General features: G+C 40.5%; 2 protein-coding genes across 2 annotated transcripts in view; one reads left to right on the top strand and one right to left on the bottom strand.

Annotated features, from left to right (window-relative positions):
• The window catches only part of kntc1 (kinetochore associated 1), a 122,381-nt gene extending 113,477 nt beyond the window's left edge, over positions 1-8,904 (top strand). Inside the window, exons 60-64 of the mRNA XM_078227056.1 lie at positions 1,540-1,669; positions 2,177-2,266; positions 2,890-3,035; positions 6,106-6,196; positions 7,656-8,904. Of these exons, the coding sequence (XP_078083182.1) occupies positions 1,540-1,669; positions 2,177-2,266; positions 2,890-3,035; positions 6,106-6,196; positions 7,656-7,679 (481 nt within the window). The 3' untranslated portion in view covers positions 7,680-8,904. The remainder of the gene's footprint in view (positions 1-1,539; positions 1,670-2,176; positions 2,267-2,889; positions 3,036-6,105; positions 6,197-7,655) is intronic.
• Positions 8,895-10,509, bottom strand: LOC144502785 (hydroxycarboxylic acid receptor 1-like). The gene has a single exon (XM_078227055.1). It carries the CDS (start codon positions 10,487-10,489, stop codon positions 9,536-9,538), a length of 954 nt encoding a protein of 317 aa, XP_078083181.1. The 5' UTR covers positions 10,490-10,509; the 3' UTR covers positions 8,895-9,535.
• Between the last annotated feature and the right edge of the window lie 11,944 nt (positions 10,510-22,453).

The raw sequence follows: 22,453 nt of genomic DNA, 5'->3' as shown, positions 1-22,453 counted from the left end.
ATGAGGAGAATGTGCAAACTCCACACAGTAACCGAAGCCTGGAATTGAACCTGGGTCCCTGGTGCTGTGAGGCAGCAGTGTTAACCACTGTGCCACCGTGCCACTCAAAAGTTAAAATTTTCTTTATTTATAAAAAGAATAAATAAGGGGGGCGGGGGTGGGGTGTCTTGGGGCACTGAATCAGGTCCTGCTTGGTTCTATATGACTCCACCAGGGACCCCATATGCTGTGTGGTTCTGTCTTTGTTATCCTGAAGGCAAAGGTATGTGCTGCTGTGCATTATCTCATAGCTCTATCCTTTTATTCCCCCACTGTTTGTAATATCCCTTCATTATCCTTGCGAAAGGAAGCACTGATTACAATTACCGTTGATAATATGTAGAAGGATTATTATCCAGTGCGGTACTGGATTTTGGGTCTTGTTGTGATGTGTGGTAAACAGTGAAATGGAAAACTATCAATTTAACAAAAAAAATCTTTATTTCTATTTGAAGAACAGACATTAGCTGACATTTATCTTTAAATGAAAGATTCATTACTGACTATTGGTTGTGTATCTAGTTTGTTGTTTATGGGAACTTTACATACAAATTAGCTGCAACATTTGCCTACATTCTAACTGTGACTATTCTTTAAATTATTGACTGTGAAACCAAAGATGTCCCAAAGGTGTGAGAGACAATATCCTCTCTTTGCTGTATATGTTTCTTTAATGATTAAAAGCACATAAGGGTGATTATTAATTTTGGTTTAATTATGTTCATTTTTAAAAAACTGCTCATACTTTTAATTTTTGACTTTAAAGATGTCCTATTTTATCTCGACCAAGCTTTTCAAGATTTGGTCAATTATTGAACATTAGATTCAGTAATTCTTCAGTCCATCTACACGTAACTCCACTGTTAGCAGCTTTCAGTTGGCATGATAACCTTTCTTTTGGATAAATATTTTTTTAAAATGTATAAATATTTACATGGAGTTTTGCGTCTACAGGAAGTCTGTTGTAATATGTAAACAGCAAATGATAAAGTACATGGAGGAATGTGTCAGTTTTGACTTTGTCATTTTGCTTTCATTTCTTGGCATTGTTATGGGAGGCGATGGCCGAGTGGTATTATTGCTAGACTATTAACCCAGAAACTCCGCTAATGTTCTGGTGGATCTGGGTTCGAATCCCGTCATGGCAGTTGGTGGAATTTGAATTCAATAAAAAATACCTGGAATTAAGAATCTACTGATGACCATGAAACCATTGTCAATTGTTGGAAAAACCCACCTGGTTCATTAATGTCGTTTGGGGAGGGAAATCTGTCATCCTTACCTGGCCTGACCTACATGTGACTCCAGAGCCACAGCAATGTTGTTGACTCTCAACTGCCCTCGGGCAACTAGTGGTGGGCAATAAACGCTGCCAGCCAGTGACGCCCATGTCTCATGAATGAATTTTTAAAAAATAGCCTCTTTGAGGAAAATAGAAATGTTCTAATTTGCACAGTATTTAAAATGCTGCTCACACCATTTTATTTTCTGACCCTGAAGATGTCCTATTCTACTTGACCTTGACCTTATTGGCATTGCAAAGCAATACGTGCAGCTGGAGCTGCTGGCATTTGCACTGGGTTGTCTGCTTCTTATCCCTTATTCTGAGAAAAAGAAACAACAAATACAGGTACGTGGTTTTGACATGGTGGTTTTGCTATAGTAAGCATGAGCTTGTTTTCCAGTAGTGGCAACTAAATCAGAGGTATATTAAGTTTCAGTAAAGGACAAAATATCTGCATGTAGAACTGATCAAATTAATATGATGGCATCCTTAATATTTCAATATATTTACTTGATGTAGACCAGAGCTGTTAAGTAGTGAATTTTATATTTCTATTTGATTAAAGTAATAGAATTAATATGTGATCCTATCTCTAGGTTATAAATATTAAGGTGCGAACAAGCTAAGCTTCAGGCATTTACCTGCTAATATTATAGGAAGTGTAGTGTTCAACTGCTCTCTAAGAGCACAATAGGTATACCTACTCCATGGACTGCAGCAGGGAGGTGGCTCCCCATCACCTTCTCGTGGACAACTGGGAGTGGGCAATAAATGCTGGCCTTGCTATGACAGTCCTATGAACATTTTATTGTTTTAAAGTCAATTTGTTTAATATATTTTATTTGGTCTCAGGGGTTCCTTTCGTCAGTTGATCCCGTGATCCTTTTGCAGCAAGTTATCGATCACATGACAACAGGCGAGGTTGCAGGCTATGCATGCAAGGTAAAGTGGCTTATTGTACAGTAACAAAAACAATGTGCTATAACACTGATAATACTGCACCCATAAACAGAAAAATGTCAACATTTTAGACACTATGCTTAAAACCTGAAAAATTAACTGAACAAACATTTTAATCCATACTTTGTTTTTTTTGGATGTATGGTCACAATATGATTATTATGCTGTTTCTAGTAGATTAGTCCTCATGGTGAGTGAACTAATCTTTGAAAAATATCAAAAGCATTAATGGGAAATACTTGACAGTGGACCAATGAAGGAATTAAAAGTTAAGACTTGGACCAAGTTAGCAAATAGTCAAACAGACTCAAGTAAGAACCAGCAAGCAGAACACTTGTATGGGCAAGATCAGTCCAACACATGGGTCAGACAGCATATGTGGAGATAGAAAGAGTATGAATGTTTCAAGTTGATGACTTTTCATCAGAATTGTTATGTTAATTGACTTCAACATTTTGGCTTTGTTAAAGAATTGCATTTAATATTTGTGGGACAAAAATGGGATGTTTATAAGCTTACTTCAAGAATGTACCTGTCAACGCAGATGGTTCTTACATTTTAAAAAAGTGCTAATATGTCACAAAATTTTGTTTTAATCTCTGAAGATTAAAGAATTGGCCTTGGACAGCATTGCAGACAAAAGACAGTACGAGAAACTTATTGGGACAAAATTCTTCCCTTTTCTGAAGCAACACATGATTGACAATAAACGAGTGGAAGAATTAGCAAATTATCTTGTAGACAGGAGCTGGTAAGTTTGTTTTTAAACAGAGTGGCACTGCATAAATGAATCCACCTGTCAGTTAAAACAGATTGATTTCATTTGACTTGCTATAAATAATGGTTCCAATTATTTGTTTTTGTATTTTCTTTTGCCCGTCTCCTGCAGATGTTTTTTGTTTAATCTGTATGTGACTCCTGATCTTGAAATCTTTCCGTCTCGGTGGATGCTCTGAGTCAAAGGAGGGAGGGATAATTTAAGGACAATCACTCCAACTCTACAGCACAGTATTGTAGAATTTTAGATCAGATTGTAATCATTTGGCCCATTATATTTGTGTCCAATTCTCTTCAATTTTTCTTTTTAAAACTATTGTTCTTCTATCTGTATTTATTTTGGGACGCTCATTAGCCTTCTAACCCATTAGCATAAAAGGAAACACATATCTATCTTCAATCTTTGAAGATGATTTTAATTTTATGTCTGGTGGTTTCCATCTCTTTGACCAGCAGCAGCCGCAATTGTTCCCCACTTGACCAGAATTTTGAGCATTAGTTTCATTGTTTTTTAATGCAACATCTTAGCTTATCTAGTCTCCCCTCAAAATGTAAACCTCATCATTAGTATCCTACTGAATCTCTTCTTTGCTTTTTCTATAACGTCCCTCATGAAGTAGGACACTGAATGCTGAATACAGTAATCTAACTGAAAGCTACCCAATAATACACCTTTTTATAAAACTCTTCTAAACCAAAAGCACAGTTGCACTTTGTAAAGCCTATTTCTTTGAAAGATGGGATGTTCCCGGACTTGATGGGTAACTCCGAGGAGATACTGGTCCACCTTCATTTTGGAGTATCATGTGTGGTTGCAGACGCTAAATCACGGGGGAAATCCTGGCACTGGGACATGTAGGGTGACAACAATTTTGATCCGTTGGGATTGGGTGTATGAGCTAATACTATGATGTTTATTTTGAAAAATGACATGGAATTAACCTTCATTTTGTGGTATATTTAAGCTGTTCAAGGGAATAGATAAACTGGATCCCAGAATAATGATCCGTATTAACACAAACTCTAGGATAAAAGAACATAGATTCAAACTTAGGCAGGAAAATATGAATTCATATATGGTACAACTACTTAATGCAGATGCTGGTGAATGTGAAAAGCTTCTTCTGGAAGGCATTGAAAGTGGAGGATATTGAGAGTGATTGAATACATTTTTGATGGCAGGAATATTGAAAGGTATCTGAGGTATAAATTTTATAGCACTGAAACAGACCATTCAACTCAACAGATCTATGCCCGTGTTTATGCTTCACGTGAGCCTCCTTCCACCATACTTTCCCGTGTCAAAATATCCTTTTCTTCCTTTCCCATGCACTTTACCTAGTTTCTCCTTAAATGTATCTTTCTATTCATCTCCACTACACCATGTGGTCTCAAGTTTCGCATTCTGACCACTAGTAAAGATGTTTCTCCTGAATTTCTTACTGGACTTAGTATTATCATTATGATCCATAATTGTAGATTCCATGGTAGTTTTTTATTTAAGTATTTCACGATATCGAGCAGGCAGAAGTGAAAGGAGATTTAGAAATCTAAGAGTTGAATAGAGTCTTGTACTGATTTAGATAAAAACAACCCGAATGAAGCAATAAGGGACAGAGAGTTTAACAGTAATTGTGTCTTTTTGAAATGTTGTGTACCCTGCAGTATTTATTCTCCAAATTTGGTCATTTTGTAATTGTATCTCTGCTATTGATTAAATCTAAACTGTTGATCTATATTTGTGCTGCTTGGTCACTCATCCTATTATGACTGCTTTGCACACTCAGCTAAAGAGCTTTTAATTTTATTTTTTGGCTAATATCCTTTGTATGGAACTTATTTGCTGATACACAATTACTGTTGAACTCTCCGTCCTTTAATGGCTCATTCTGGTTGTCTTTATCCAAATCACTACACAGTCCTATTGCTTCAACTCTTTTTAGATTTCTAAATCACCTTTCACTTGCCCCTTCGGGCGGCACGGTGATACAGTGGTTAGCACTGCTGCTTCACAACGCCAGGGACCCGGGTTTGATTCCCGGCTTGGGTGACTGCGGAGTCTGCACGTTCTCCCTATGTCTGCATGGGTTTCCTCCAGGTGCTCCAGTTTCCCCCCACAGTCCGAAAGACGTGCTGGTTAGGTGAATTGGCCATGCTAAATTCTCCCTCGGTGTACCCGAACAGGCGCTGGAATGTGACGACTAGGGGATTTTCACAGTAATTTCATTACAGTGTTAATGTAAGTCTACTAGTGACTAATAAAGAAGTAAACTTTAAACCTTCTGCCTGCCTTTTATTTTTAAGATCTTTCCACAACTCTAGTTATAAGATTTTCCTTGGAGAGAAGGCAGCCAAGAGGAGATTTGATAGAGATGGTCAAAATCATGACAGGGCTGGACAGAGTAGACGGGGAGAAACTGTTCCCGCTCGTAAAAGGATCAAGAACATGAGGGGACTGAATTAAAGTGATTTGCAAAAGAAGCAAATGTGATGCAAGAGAGTAGTTTTTTTGCCCAGTGAGAGGTTGAAGTGTGGAATGCACTGCATGGAAGTGTGGTAAAGGTAGGTTCAATCAACGCACTCAAGTGGGCATTAGACGATTATTTGAATAAAAACAGTGGCAGGGGTACAGGGAAAAGGCAGGGGAATAAATGGCACTAAATCATGATGTTCGTTTGGAGAGCCAGTGTAGACACCTTGGGCGAAACGACCTCCTTTTGCACCGTAACAATTCTGTGATCTGAGAGATTGGCCAGAGTGGGGCCTAAGACTCCGCAGTAAAAGATCAGATGAGCATAATCTTGCCTTTTTCTTCCTACTTTTGTGTGGGGTGGAGCCAGTACCCAACTTCTGCTTTGTTGCTCCAATATGCTTTCAGAATGCCATAAATGGTCAAAAAAAATGTTACAGCCTTTGATATAATCTAACTGGCTGTTTGTCAGGGTGTGTATATGTAATTTGATTGTCAAGTGTGCTTATGCACTTAGTGATTTCTTTTCATTAATATCCCAGTAATTTAAAGTAATTCCGTGTTATTCTTGCAGCGTGGATGATGCAATCTCTGTGGTAACTGAATATCTAACACATGAAGGAAGACCCATCAAATCAAACCTTTCTCCTGCTGAAATTTTAAAAGTAAGATATATTTCTGAGAGAAATGGACTTTGGGAATGTTTCTCTTCTTAAAATGCACTACTTTCAGGAGTGAGATCTTCGTGTTGTGCAACATTGACGTAAGATAGTATTCAGTAAAATCAAAGGATAACATGGGTATCAGGAGGTACCTAGGAGCGATAGTATTTGTATCACAATTTTTTTTGTAAATGAAAAAGACATTGTGACATTAAGTATTTCAAAATTATTATAATTATAGTCATTACAATCATTAAAATGAGCGAGACCAAGAGGTCTGGTCCAAGACCAAGGGGTCAGTTACCCTGAGCTACTCGTGTACACTTCCGATCAGAAGTTGGGGAGTACTCTTTGGAGAGGCATGTGAACAAATTACCTCTTGACGAAGGGGTGGTACATGTTGGAGAGAGCAGGGTGCCCTGTGATTAGCTGACATTTATCAGCCTTTTGTCTCAGATCAAGCCCAAGTTGGGGTGCAATGCCTCATCTTGTCGGCTTGGATCTTATTTGTCTCCCTTGTGGAGACTGTGAATTGGATTCAATTGGAATTTGAATTCCCTTCCTGGCCCACTCTGAGCATTGGCTTTGTAACTTTAAGAATGGGGTAAAAAGGTTTTTAAAAAGTAGTTGTAGAGAGAGATATGGAAAACAGGAAGGGGAACGCCTCCCTCCAGGCTCAAAGTGCTACATAAATGGTTAAATTGTTACAGCGCAGGTTCAAGGCGTAGTCCTGGCCTGTGCTGAATTAGCTGATATCAGCTGAGAAGCTGTGGGAACGGTTAGCTTCAATGGTTGATCCTTGAAAGAGGGAAAAGTCATCCAGAATTCCTGGCTTAAGTGCTATGCAATGACTCATTTTGGAAAATGTCCATCCAGTCATATATCCGTATAAAGGATAAGGATAGGTTCAGATGCAGGGGAATGTAGTTCCCTGCACAGCTAAATTATGCACAGGACAGAATTTTCACTGACCTGGCCCACAGAGGGCTGATTGGTCACCATATGGGATTTTCTGTATGCTGTGATGTAACAAATCATGGAGGCTTCTGGGGAAAGCTGCATCCTGGGGTAAGTGAGGACGGTTTACCTGCTGAATCTACCAAATCCTCCTCTTGAGGAAGCTGCTGAATGATCCACCCCTCAGGAAATCCAGCCAACAGCAATAAAAGTTCAAAAGTTGAATGATTGATCTTCCTAGTTTTACAGTCATATTTAAAGTTGCGACTCGCCTCCTTGGATTGGCTTGCATTAAAGACAGAGCTGCATAGGCTTGTGTCGGGAAACAAATTTCTGAAACTTTTAACTCATCTGTTTTTTCAGTTTAAAGTTTAGACCTAATTCATTAAGCGACTGTCACCTATGGATCTGAAAATCTCTGGAAAGAGGCTACTCTCAGTTCAGTTTTTTTTAAGCCTAAATGTGTTGCATAACTTATTGATCTTTGTTCCTTTATTTCCTCCAGGAGTTTCTTCATGAACGGAAGTAGGACAACCAAAGTCATCGACACCGTACTTTAAAAGAAAATAGATTTTTTTGTCTTCCTATGGAAAGATACCTTTACTGAAAGTTGTATTAGCATTTTGCCACTTTAGTATTTAATCGTCCTTGTATATGTTTTAATACTAAATATGTATTAATCATTTATTTCAGTAGTCTCACCACACAATGGGAAAAAAAATTGAAATGTGGGATTATCAACAACAGATGGTTAGACATCCCCTGATGATCAGTGGGTAAATGCACTCAGTGATATGGGGCTGGTTCTTGCAGAACAAATGAGGCTGGAGTTTATCCGTGTTCTTTATTGAGTTTAATATTCCCAGCTGGGTACTGGTTACTGATGATGTAGTTGGTCTCTGTTTTCAGACCAGGGAGAGGTAAATCATTTGAGGTTTCCCACTTCTGGTTACCATCAAGTGAGCAGCAGCCCCCTTGAAGAATGGGCAGAGACAGACTTGACTGATACTGCCTTTAACCACAAAGGCATTATTCACTATCACCAGTGGTCACCTGGACATTGTACCTAATGACATTGACCTAATGGCAAGTATAGAACAGCTCCTCAAAAACTGACATCTTGAGAGGCTAATGTACTTGTGGTCAATCAGCCTAACTGCTGCTTATAAAACTTTAGGTTTATGAAACCTCATAATTGCAAATCTACCAACTTTCTCTCAGCTAATCATTTGTGAAGACAAATTCCATTCATTTAATGATGGATAGAACTGCTCCCAATCTGCAGTTTGTTTGACATTGGAATAGGCCAGCCAAGTGTAAAGTTTGAAATGTGCATTATCTAGTATGTGGAAAATAACTTGCGTTAACATTTGGAATATTTTAATTGATTGCCAAAGGTTATTCAGATCACAATTGTTCAGCTAGCACGAATATAAATGGGAAAATCATAAATCTTCAATTCAACCTAATTTTAATTGTTTAAATTAATTGAGCACACAAACTATTTACAATTTCTGAAACTGTTTAAGACCAATAAAATGGGAAAGATACATGTTTTCATTCTGACAAAGAAAATACTGTAAAGTAGCTCTTTCTGTATTGTCTCACAATAAATGTTTAATGCACTCAAACTAGAACAAATTACAATGTTAAAATCTACTTTTACTGCTTCAGTTCTGCATTTTGAAGTTATCGCGATTTGCAATGGCAACTGTACAGAAGCAATTTACATATTAAATATTTAATAGGATTATAACAAAAATTTGATTCAATTTTCTGACACTTGGGTTGTTCAGTTGATGGTAGTTTTTGGAATTTTCCATTTACTCTGTGCAATTTCTGTTGAAAACCAAAATACACACTTTCTCAGGTCAGGGTACGTTACAGAAACGTGCAATATTACAAAATTCCATACATTTGTGCACACAGATAATATGGGCCTTGCCTGGTCCAACCGAGACAAGGGCCACATGATTGGTCACACATAGTGGAGCAGAGCAGTGCATGAGCAAAAAATATGCTGCGATCCCTCCGACCACCTATTCTTGAGCCAGGTGGAAATAGACAAGAGCCTGGAGGGGAGAAGATGAAGTGTACCTTTCGGAAGATGGCCCACGCAACTGACGCAGTTCAGTCCCCAGCTGCAGCTTGTACATCATTCGCACCAATTGTGCAATGTTCCACAGGTCCTTGATCTACATGTCCAGCAGAGGCTTGGTTGGGTATATTGCATTATGCCACCTTCATGATCAGCGCAAGAGATGCTCACTGGAATGCATTTTCTTTTTAAAGCCACGCAGCTGAGTTTGAATGCAAGTCTGTTATCCATGCTAAATAATTTGAAGCTGCCGTTGACCTGTTTATATTTTTCCTTGTGTAAACCTGTTAATTGTTGGTATCAGAAGTGCCAGATGAGTTTCCAGTCTTTCTCATTTCCATCTTGTGTGATTTCTTTCGCTGTAAAGCATTTTTAAACCTTGAACTTGAAAAGTAATAGACAATTGGATCGAGCATGCTGTTGATGTATGTGAGACAAAGCGTAATATAAAACCCCTCCATAGCAGCCTTGTATGCCTCACTATTTTCAAACCTGCTTGAATGCGCTACTAGCACAACTAACCTCCCAATGTTGCTAGGCAGGAAACAGAGAATGAACACTATTGCAACAGTTATCACAATATGTATAGCCTTTTTATATTTTCTTCTACTTTCGCTTTTCTTGTTCTGAAGTTTTAAAATGATTGAGAATGTACAAAAGAGGATGATACAAAGTGGTGCCACAAACTCAACAACAAAAAATACATCATGCCAAGTTGCAGCACTGGAAGAATCGTACAAGTTGAAACTCTCACAGTAAGTAAGATTCTTCTGCTGAAATACATGCTTTTCAAAGAGAAGATATGAGGTCATTACTATCATTAGAATCCATATAAAAATGACTCCCACCGTAGCGTATCTTTGTGACATAGAATTGAGTTTATGGTGCGGATGGACAACTTTAAAATAGCGATCTATTGCCACAAGCGTGAGAAAAGCAATGCTACCTGCACGATTCAAAGACACCATAAATAACAGCAATCGACAAGGAATATCTCCAAAGATCCAATGCTTTTGGTTGACGTAGTAGGCCAGACGAAATGGTAAGCAACACATCAGGAGAAAATCGGCTATCGTCAGATTAAACAAATAAACAGTACTTGGTTTCCAAGGTTTCATCCGAAAGCAAAAGATCCACAAAGCAATTGCATTGCCAACTGATCCCAGGATGAACTCCACCAACAGCAATGGCACTGCAATCTGTATCAGTGTTGTTTCGTCAAATTCATCTGAGTTATTCATTGTTGCACACTTGTGTTGAGAACAATAGTCAGAGATCTTATGCTCTGGTAAAGTAGCTAAAGTAGTTTATATATAGTTCTGCTGCCTCACAAGTTCCTTATTGTGTGACGTGATGCAAATTCAAAATTCTATAATTGTGAAATGCTGTTCAACTCCATGTCAGTTAAGAACCCTTTCCCCTTTTTAAAATACTTCATCACTGGAACCTTGTTCCTGGTTTTACTATAGTGCTGGTTCATTGAACAAATCTGATATGGTTCTAAAATCCTCTCTTTAGTAGAATGTCCAGAACTGTATACAATAGTAAAATTGTGACATAACTAATGTATGAATTCAAAATAATTTTCTTGTTTCTTTGAAAAGTGCAACAGGCAAAAGCTCAGCATCTCAGCATCTGGGTGAATCTGTAATCTCACTTTTTGTAAAGATCTATGTATCTTAGATCTCTATTACTTCACTTCAGAATATTGGAGGAGGACTCTCCAAATCCTGAGTCATGTACTTGACATGGAGGCTGGAACAGGGAGAAACTTACTGATCTCCCTCTGGCCATCTAACCATTTGGCTCTGCAACCTGTAACCAGGATTTGTATAAGAATGGTATGGAGCAATTGGGATGCAATTCCTAGGCTTTCCTCTCCCTGGAAGCTCAGATTAAAACTTCTATTAAAATAATGTACACAAACATGAGACGTGCTCAGAAGAAATGATCTGGTACTCTATAGTGATAACCAAGATTATGGTGTGTTTGTTACAGACAGAAAGTAGCCGTACTGAAGGATTGGAGAGAGAGAAAAACATCTGAATCTTCAAAAAAGAGGAAAATTCTGCCTTGCACATTATTGGCATTTCTTATCAGTAAAATTAGCTTTCTATAAAACACCTGGAGGTGTATACTTAAATAAAAATATTGAAAATATTCAGCATGTCGTGCAACATCTGTGGAGAGAGAAATAGAGGCATCTTCCCTGGAGTGGCAATGATTGTTGATTTACCACACTGAACCAAATGGTTAGATGGCCATGTCTCAATACTGCTCTGCATTTATTGTTGTCTCTATTGAGCTCAGCTTTTCCAGAAATGTAGAGCACATTAACCCTCATGGAAACCCATTGAATTGCTCGGGGGACTGTTCGGGGGAGCGGTGGGTTTGAGGTGTTTGCAGAGGGTCCCAGGGAACAGGGAATTGCCCGTCAACTGATGAGAAACTGTTTCCCATGGTCTTGGAAAGGACATAACAAGTTGATTCTGGGCTCATCATCAACTCTTGCAAGTTTCATGGCATCATTATAGACTATCCTCAAATACCAAGTAGCTGCCTCGAGAAAAGGGAAGAAAATAATATACTTTTAACATTGGGAAACCACTGAACATAAAAATAGGAAGTGGGGAAAACAGATAAGAGGACAGCTTTGGAGGATGTGGAGAAATCTGACCAAATTGCTTTTTTTGTTCAGAGGAAGCATAATAATTGGTAGTAGCATTAATAGCCTTAAAGGGGGGGAAATGATTGCAAATACAGTATTTTCAGATGAAATAGTGGTGATGTTGACTTTCACTACCACACAAATATAGCTAACCAATGTCAACATTGAGGCCACCCCCCCGTCCTGAACCAAAGATTCATTTTTGGTAAGAAAAAAAAGCAACACCATGTGGGGTGAAGGAGTCAGAAGGAACAAAGTGGTTTGGTATTAATAAACCTTGCAACACCTCCAGTGTTGCCAGTCATCTCAGCCTTTATTTTGCCTTTTTTCACAATTGCAAGCTCATTTTCTTTGAGGTGGCTGAGGGCATGCAGTTGACTTCGTTCTCCATTGCTTCCCAATCTGCTGCCCTGTGTTCCACACTACTTTTCCCTGCAAGAAGGAAGGGGGTGTGTTAGAGACTGGGGATGTATTGAAGAATATTACTGTCATGGAATAACTGGTAGCGTGTGCATGAGATGTATATTGTGATTGAGGTTTGTCATAGTAAAGTGTGGTTCAACAATTATATGACAATAAAGGGAAGTGGAGGGAGGAGTCTGGAGTGCTGTCAGCATTGTGATTAGTAAAGCCGGAAGTGGTATCAATACATTTGCAGCCATGTTCTGGGTACAAATGGCAAATGTCCTGGCATTGACATGTTTGTTGTAAGGGTTTGTTTAGTAGGTCTCATTGAGAGGTAAGGTGGAACAGTTATATTTATTGGTTACATAACTATTTGCATATGTCCAAAACATAGTCCAAGCTAGGAACTAACTCCACACTGACTTCTACTCGAGTCTCTCCATATGTCTGTGTCCTGTCTACTATCATGTGCCCCTCTCTATATCATATTGTGGGTGGTACTGTTCTCTAGTCTCATTAATCCATGCTATTCCAAGCATCCTTATACTACATCTCCCCCAAGTTTTTATCCAATATATTTACAGTACAGTATACATTTACATGCTACCTCTTCCCCACCCCCCCCCCCCCCCCCCCCCAACACCTCCCCATCCCAAGTCTCTGATTTTTATAAATTCAGACAGCCTGGAGGCTTGACGATTCTAACAGATCACATTCTGGTCACATTTGGAAAAGTGATAGGCTCAGTTGCTTCGGCAAGCTTTGTTGGTTCAGAGTTGAAATCATAGTATCTCATGTTTCCGGAAATTTGGTCATCTCCATCTGATTTGCTTTTTGCACTCCTTCGAGTTGAATGTTTCCTCATCAACAACCTATTTGCTTTGGACACCACAGGCTTATCCCGTTCCTTCTGGAGGGAGTGTTAAGAGTGTTAACTTTGTTCTTTAGTATGAACATGGGTTTTCTTTTCCTGTGGGGACCGCCATGATCTTTCTGGAAGTTGACAGGTCATCTCCATTTCGTTTGAATAATCCTCATCCGTGAACTTAATCTGCACTTTGGCTTTCATCGCTGCACTGTTGTTCTTTCCTGTGCTCTTTTACCTCACTGACCTGTGCTCTGTTGAATTGATGGTTGCTACTTTCCTGCTCCAACATCACCTTGCTGCTGCCGCAAATTGCAGTTGCATTGTCTTGGTCTTCCATGTTCGTGTTTACTTTTCACGCGGTTATATCTAAGTACAATAGAGACATAGTCCGAAATGAAACCAAAACCCCCATACATGCAAACTTCTTTGTCCACCATGTTGTAAGGGTTTGGTTAGTACATCTCACTAAGAGGTTCACTGGCTTGTAGTGTTGAACAGTAGCGTTTATTGCTTACACATGACTATACTTTCTACAGATGTAAATAGTTAAAACTAGGAGATAACTCCCTGCTGACCTTTACCTGAGTCTCACAATACAACTCTGTCTACTGTCATGTGTCTCTCTACATCACACCGGGGGTGGTGTGATGCCCTAACTATGTTGTGGGTTTTAACAAAAAGAACGCAGTTTGCACGTGTAGATTCAAAGTAACAACAGCAGATTTATTCTGGGAGGTCTTGCCTGCACAGAATACAAACATAAGGTAAAACAGAAGCTTCTGCAAACACTAATGACATCACCAAATCATGTGATCAGCTCTTAATGCAATCTGCAAACCTTTTATATATATATATATATATATATATATATATATATATAGGCCAGAATTCTTCAGCCGTTCATGCCTGTGGGATTCTTTGGTCCCACCAACAACACACCCGCAGGTTCCCACCAGCGTGCGGTGACATCAGTGGGAGTTTCCATTGACAGCAGTGGGACCAGAGAATCCCGCCACTAGCAAACAACGTGCCACCTCTCATTGGCGGGAAACACGGGGCTGGGGGGCTGGAGAATTTGGCCTATAACATCCCTCCCCCTTCTGCGGTCATAGAAAACAAATTACGACAATGTTATACATAGTACTGTGTCTAGAGAATGACTGATTCTATGCATCATTAATCATTACACACAGACAATTAGAAAGTTGATCAGGAGAACGTCTAGTCCTCTTTGATTATATATGACGTTCTGGAATTTGGCTGCCCTTGACCCTAGTAGTATGATCTGGAACTTTGGTATACACTTCTTCTCTTGGAACTAATTCTGTATCACTCTATTAGCAAAGAAACAATCATCAGGCTACTCAGATTCTGTAGTATTCACAACATTAGGGACTGAAGAAGTTGGTACTTCTGGAGAGGATGCTGAGAAATCGTTTCAAGATTACAACAATTGGTCAGCATGGTGTCACCAAACTAGTTAATCTTCAGCTTGAACCACCTAAGAAATTGGACTTGTTTTTGCTAGCAGTACCCATTTCCCACTTGTGGCAGAGTTACGCGCTAACACTCATTCTCATTGTTGAAACAAGCATTGTTTTGGCTTTGCTTCTCATTTAGAAACTTGAGATTGTTGTTGACACTTGACTTTCTTTGAAGTTTCTGGAGGTAATAACAAATCAAACGTAGTTCTCAACTTTCTCTTTAGAATAGTAATGCAGGTGATCTTTGCGCAGTCGCATAAGTAGTGTTTCTGTAAGATGCCAAAAAGCTATTCACACAATGCGATAATGAACCTTGCTCTCTTGAAGCTGTTAAGGAATGTTTCAAGAATGTTTCAAGGATTGTACAAACCATTCAGCAAGTCCATTGCTTGATGGGTGATAAGTTTGTTTTATATGCCGAATACCATTTACTTTAAGATAATCCTCAAACTCTTGTGAAATAAACTGTGAACCATATTCACTAACAATCTATTCCTGTTTACCAAATCTTGCATAAAATTCCATCAGGCTTTTGAGTGCTTTGTTTAGATGTTGCAGCTGTACAAAACTCTGGTGCGGCCACACTAGGAGTATTGAGTAAAGTTCTGGTCGCCGCATTATAGGAAGGATGTGGAAGCATTGGAAAGGGTGCAGAGGAGATTTACCAGGATGTTGCCTGGCATGGTGGGAAGGTCTTATGAGGAAAGGCTAGGGACTTGAGGCTGTTTTCATTAGAGAGAAGAAGGTTAAGAGGTGACTTAATAGAGGCACATAAGATGATCAGAGGATTAGATAGGGTGGACAGTGAGAGCCTTTTTCCTCGGATGGTGATGGCTAGCATGAGGGGACATAGCTTTAAATTGAGGGGTGATAGATATAGGACAGATGTCAGAGGTAGGTTCTTTACTCAGAGTAGTAAGGGCGTGGAATGCCCTGCCTGCAACAGTAGTGGACTCGCCAACATTAAGGGCATTTAAATGGTCATTGGATAAACATATGGATGATATTGGATTAGTGTAGGTTAGATGGGCTTTAGATTGGTTTCACAGGTCGGCGCAACATCGAGGGCCAAAGGGCCTGTACTGCGCTGTAATGTTCTATGTGGTAGATCTCATGATTACAACTTCTGGCCACTTCTCAATTATGACTAAGAACATGTAACCCTCAAACGGACCAGCAAAATCTAGATGAAATGATTGCCGCTGCATTTTAGGCGAATTCTCGGAATGTAAAGGAGACAACGGTGATGTAATTCTTATTGGTGCACTGGATTAATGCTGCCCTGCCTTTTCTTGAATCTGAGCATCCAGACCAGGCCACCAATAATAACTACATGCTAATTTCTTCATGTGGACTGTACCAGAATGTCCTTCATGTAGTTGTTCAAGAACTCTTCCACGCAGACTAGGAGGAATGATCACTCGGATTCCCCACAAGAGACTTCCACCTTTTACAGGCAACTCAAACTTTCTTGGCACATGTGGTTTCAAATCAGGATTTGGTTGATGCATTCCAGCTATCGTTCCTTTGAATATCATATCCATCACCTTCCCATCATAGGATCATTTCTGGTATGTTTATGAATTTGAGAAGCTGTCACAGGCAAATCATAGAATCCCTACAGTGCAGAAGGAGGCCATTTGGCCCATCGAGTCTGTACCAACCACAATCCCATCCAGGCCCTATCCCCGCAATCCCACATATTTACCCTGCTAATCCTCCTGACACCAGGGTCAATTTAGCATGGCCAATCAACCTAACCCGCACATCTTTGGACTGATCAACCAGTGAAAATAAAGAATATTAGCCGAATTAGTTGGTGGTATCTGCTCAATAGGTAAAGGTAAACATGATGATGCATTAGCATTACACTCTGATTGATGATGCTTTATATAATCTGAGTGTGCAGATAGGATCAGCGAGCATCTTTGCAATTGACTAGCAACTAATGACGGTATGTCTTTATATGGCCCTAAAATGGTAGTTACAGATCAATGATAAGTCAATAATGTGCAATGACAACCATATAAATAATGATGAAACCTTTATACACTAAAAATTACACTCAATGCTTCTTCTTTTAGCTCAAAGCAAAAGATGTTGGTCGTTGTTCTCCCACAGGCATAATATGTGAAGCTGCGACCCCAACTCCAACAGATGAAGCTGCAATGTTAGGTTCTGATTCAAATGAACCAATACCTCAGACTTCTACAAAGCATCTTTGATATCTTTGTATGTTTTCTCATATTCTGTTGTCCAGTCCCATGGCTGTTTCATAAGAATATAAGAACTAGGAGCAGAGGTAGGCCATCTGGCCCCTCGAGCCTGCTCTGCCATTCAATAAGATCATGGCTGGTCTTTTTGTGGACTCAGCTCCACTTACCTGCCTGCTCACCATAACCCTTAAATTTTTGAACAGTAAAGGAATTATCTATCCTTGCCTTAAAAACATTCAATGAGGAAGCCTCAACTGCTTCACTGGGCAGGGAATTCCATAGATTCACAACCCTTTGTATGAAGAAGTTCCTCCTCAACTCAGTCCTAAATCTGCTTCCCCTTATTTTGAGGCTATGCCACCTAGTTCTAGTTTCCCCGCCAGTGGAAACAACTTCCCTGCTTCTATCTTATCAATTCCCTTCATAATCTTATACATTTCTATAAGATCTCCCGTCATTCTTTTGAATTCCAATGAGTATAGCCCCAGTCTAATCAGTCTCTCCTCATAAGCCAACCCACTCAACTCCGGAATCAACCTAGTGAATCTCCTCTGCACCCCCTCCAGTGCCAGTATATCGTTTCTCAAGTAAGGAGACCAAAACTGTACACAGTACTCCAGGTGTGGCCTCACCAGCACCTTGTACAGCTGCAACATAACCTCCCTGTTTTTAAACTCCATCCCTCCAGCAATGAAGGATAAAATTCCATTTGCCTTCTTAATTAACAGCTGCACCTGCAAATGAACTCCTTGAGATTCCTGTACAAGGACACCCAGGTCCCTCTGCACGGCAGCATGCTGCAATTTTTTACCATTTAAATAATAGTCCATTTTGCTGTTATTCCTACCAAAATGGATGACCTCACATTTACCAACATTGTACTCCATCTGCCAGACCCACGCCCATTCACTTAGACTATCTATATCCCTTTGCAGACTTTCAGCATCCTCTGCACACTTTGCTCTGCCACTCATCTTAGTGTGATCTGTGAATTTTGACACGCTACACTCGGTCCCCAACTCCAAATCATCTATGTAAATCATAAACAATTGCGGTCCCAACACTGATCCCTGAGGCACACCACTAGTCACTGATCGCCAACCAGAAAAACACCCATTTACCCCCACTCTTTGCTTTCTGTTAGTTGACCAATCCTCTATCCATGCTAATACATTACCCATAACACCATGCACCTTTATCTTATGTAGCAGTCTTTGGTGCGGCACCTTGTCAAATGTCTTCTGGAAATCCAGATACACCACATCCACATGTTCCCCATTGTCCACTGCACATGTAATGTTCTCAAAGAATTCCACCAAATTAGGCAAGCATGACCTGCCCTTCATGAACCCATGCTGCGTCTTACCAATGGGACAATTTATATCCAGATGTCTCGCTATTGCTTCCTTGATGATAGATCCAAGCATTTTCCCTAATACGGAAGTTAAGCTAACCGGCCTATAGTTACCTGCCTTTTGTCTATCTCCTTTTTTAGACTGTTTTCCAATCTGCGGGAACCACCCCAGAGTCCACTAGTGCGTTTGCTACTTCTCCCGCCATCTCTTTTTGTACCCTGGGATGCATTCCATCAGGACCAGGAGATTTGTCTACCCTTAGCCCCATTAACTTGCCCAACACTACCTCTTTCGTGATAATGATAGTTTCTAGGTTCTCATCTGCCATAGCCTTCCTGTCATCAATTTTTGGCATGTTATTTGTGTCTTCCACTGTGAAGACCGACACAAAATACCTGTTCAATGCTTCAGCCATTTTCTCATTTCCAGCTATTCCCCTTCTCATCCTCTAAAGGACCAATGTTTACTTTTGCCATTCTTTTTCATTTTATATATTTGTAGAAACTTTTGCTATCTGTTTTTATATTCTGAGCTAGTTTGCTCTCATAATCCATCTTACCTTTCTTTATAGCTTTTTTTGTGGTTTTCTGCTGACCTTTAAAGATTTCCCAATCCTCTAGGTTCCCACTAATCTTTGCCACTATGTATGCATTTTCTTTCAATTTGATACCCTCCTTTATTTCCTTAGATATCCATGGCTGATTATCTCTTTTTCTACAGTCCTTCCTTATCACTGGTATATACTTTTGCTGAGCACTGTGAAAAATCGCTTTGAAAGTCCTCCACTGTTCCTCAATTGTCCCACCATAATGTGTTTGCTCCCAGTCTACCTTAGCCAACTCCTCCCTCATCCCTTTATAGTCTCCTTTGTTTAAGCACAAGACACTGGTATTGGATTTTACCTTCTCATGCTCCACCTGTATTTTAAATTCAACCATGCTATGATTGCACTTCCGAGAGGATCCCTAACTGCAAGATCATTAATTATTCCCATCTGATTACACAGGACCAGATCTAGGATAGCTTGCTCCCTTGTCGGTTCCATTACATACTGTTCAAGGAAGCTATCACGGATACATTCTATGAACTCCTCCTCAAGGCTGCCTTGACTGATCTGGTTTGACCAATTGATATGTAGATTAAAATCCCCCATGATAATTGCTGTACCATTTTTACATGCATCAGTTATTTCTTTGTTTATTTTTTGCCCCACCATGATGTCATTATTTGGTGGCCTATAGACTACGTCCATCAGTGACTTTTTCTCCTTACTTTTTCTAATTTCCACCCAAATGGATTCAACCTTTTTTTCCATAGAACCTATATCATCTCTCACTACCGCCTTGATGTCATCCTTAAATATCAGAGCTGCACCACCTCCCTTACCTTCCTGTCGGTCCCTCCGAACAGTTTGATACCCCTGGATATTCAACTCCCAGTCGTGACCATCCTGCAACCATGTCTCTGTAATGGCCACCAAATCATACTCGTTCACAATGATTTGTGCTGTCAACTTATTAACCTTGTTTCGAATGCTACGAGCATTCAGATAAAGTGCCCTTATGCTAGTTTTTGCACCTTTTTGAATTCTAACACTTCCATTAATAACATCTCCTGAGTTCTCCTTCCTTTTAACTTTTCTCCTGATTTTTGATGTAGTTGGAACCTTCTCCCCACATTTTGTCCTTGCTTCCTCCTTCTCGAACGCCTTACATAGTTTCCCATCCCCCTGGCATATTAGTTTAAACCCTCCCCAACCACGCTCGCAAACACTCCCCCTAGGACATCAGCCCCAGTCCTGCCCAGGTGTAACCCCGTCCAATTTGTACAGGTCCCACCTCCCCCAGAACCAGTCCCAATGCCCCAGGAATCTGAAACCCTCCCCCTGAAACCATCTCTTCAGCCATGTATTTATCCGGTATATCCTCTCGTTTCTACTCTGACTAGCATGTGGCACCGGTAGCATTCCTGAGATCACTACCTTTGAGGTCCGATTTCTTAACTTTCTTCCTAGCTCCCTGTATTCTGCTTTTAGGACATCATCGTTTTTTCTACCTATGTCGCTTGTACCAACACGTACTATGACCACTGGCTGTTCGGCCTCCCCCTTCAGAATGTCCTGCAGCTGCTCCGAGACATCCTTGACCCTATGTTTCATACATAGCTACATTATTGAAGCCATTGCATAATTAGCTAAGTTTGGAACAAATTTGCCATAATAATTTGCTACACCTAGAAAGGACTTAGATTGCAGTACTTTTGCCAGATGTGGTGCTTCCAAAATACTGTCCATCTTTTAGGTGCTTAGGTTATGATCATTAACATGTCCCAAATACTGGACTGACATCTGGAAAAAGTCACACTTTTCTTTCTTGATACACAGACTGTGTTTGAAGATGTTGCAATGTTACTTCTAAATTATTTAAGTGCCCTTGTTCATTGGACCCTATAATTAGGATATCATCCAGGTAACATTGTACACCAGATAGACCACTAAAAATCTGATCCATCGATCTTTGGAATGGGGTTGGTGTGAATGTTATTCCAAAAGGCAATCTTTTATAACAAAAAAGACTTCCATAAGTCTATGGGAGGGGATCGAGACGAGGTGACTGGGAGCGAGGAACTTAGCTCGCAAACAGAGAAGGGTTATAGACGGTGCAAGAGGGAGGATGGACGGGGGATAGAGAAGGGGAGAGCTCAGACCAAAGGATTGATATGTGTTTACTTTAATGCCAGGAGTATAGTGAATAAAGGGGATGAGCTCAGAGCGTGGATCGATGCCTGGAAGTGTGAAGTGGTGGCCATTACGGAGACTTGGATGTCTCAGGGACAGGACTGGATACTACAGGTGCCGGAATTCAGATGTTTCAGGAAGGACAGGGAGGGAGGCAAGAGAGGGGTGGAGTGGCACTGCTGATCAGGAATAGTGCCACAGCTGTAGAGAAGGTGTATGCTGTGGAGGGATTGTCTACAGAGTCTCTGTGGGTGGAAGTTCGGAGTGGGAAGGGGTCGATCACTGCTGGGGGTTTTCTATAGGCCGCTCAATAGCGACAGGGAGGTGGAGGAGCAGATAGGGAAACAGATCCTGGAGAGTTGCAATAATAGCAGAGTTGTTGTGATGGGAGACTTTAATTTCCCAAACATAGATTGGAATATCCCGAGGGTAAGGGGATTGGATAGGGAAGAGTTTGTTAGGTGTGTTCAGGAGGGTTTCCTGACACAAAGCATGTGGACAAGCCTACAAGAGGAAAGGCTGTACTTGATCTGATACTGACCAATGAGCCTGGACAGGTGTCAGATCTCTCAGTGGGAGCGCATCTTGGGGATAGCGATCATAACTCTATCTCCTTTATGTTTGCATTGGAAAAAGAGAGGATCAGGCAAGCTAGGAAAGCGTTTATATGGAGTAAGGGGAAATATGAAGACATAAGGCAGCAAATTAGAGGAGTAAATTGGAAGGAGGTATTCTCGGGGAAATCTGAAGAGAGGTGGCAGTTTTTCAAGGAATGTCTGTCTAGGGTTCTACAGGACAATGTTCCGAGCAGACAGGGAGGAGTTGGTAGGTTAAAGGAACCGTGGTGCACGAAAGCTGTGCGGGACCTAGTCGAGAAGAAAAGGAAAGCGTACAAAAGGTTCAGAGAGCTTGGCGAAGATAGGGATCTAGATGAGTATACGGCTTGTAGGAAGGGACTAAAGAAGGAAATTAGGAGAGCCAGAAGGGGTCACGAGAAGGCCTTGGCAAGTAGAATTAAGGAAAACCCTAAGGCGTTCTATAAATATGTGAAGAGTAAAAGGATGAGACGTGAAGGAATAGGGCCTATAAAAGGTGAAGGCCGGAAAATCAGTACGGAACCAGTAGAAATGGCAGAGGTGCTTAATGAGTATTTTGCCTCGGTTTTCACGAGGAGAAGGACATGGGTGGATGTACTGCGGGCCTGCGGTGGACTGAAAGGATTGAGTATGTGGACTTTAACAAAGAGGTTGTGCTGGAATCTTTGAATGGCATCAAGATAGATAAGTCGCCGGGTCCGGATGGGATGTACCCCAGGTTACTGTGGGAGGCGAGGGAAGAGATTGCAGAGCCTCTGGCGATGATCTTTGCGTCGCCAATGGAGATGGGAAAGGTGCCGGAGGATTGGAGGATTGCGGATGTGGTTCCTATTTTCAAGAAGGGGAATAGGAATAGCCCAGGAAATTACTGACCGG

This window comes from Mustelus asterias, chromosome 13 (assembly GCF_964213995.1).
Source record: "Mustelus asterias chromosome 13, sMusAst1.hap1.1, whole genome shotgun sequence".
In the NCBI taxonomy this organism is placed as follows: domain Eukaryota; kingdom Metazoa; phylum Chordata; class Chondrichthyes; order Carcharhiniformes; family Triakidae; genus Mustelus; species Mustelus asterias.
Note: the sequence above shows the minus strand (reverse complement) of the source record. Positions and strands in the feature narration are given on the sequence as shown.

Excerpts from the sequence above, each read along its gene's own strand:
- LOC144502785 (XM_078227055.1), bottom strand. The coding sequence starts at position 10,489 with ATGAATAACTCAGATGAATTTGACGAAACAACACTGATACAGATTGCA.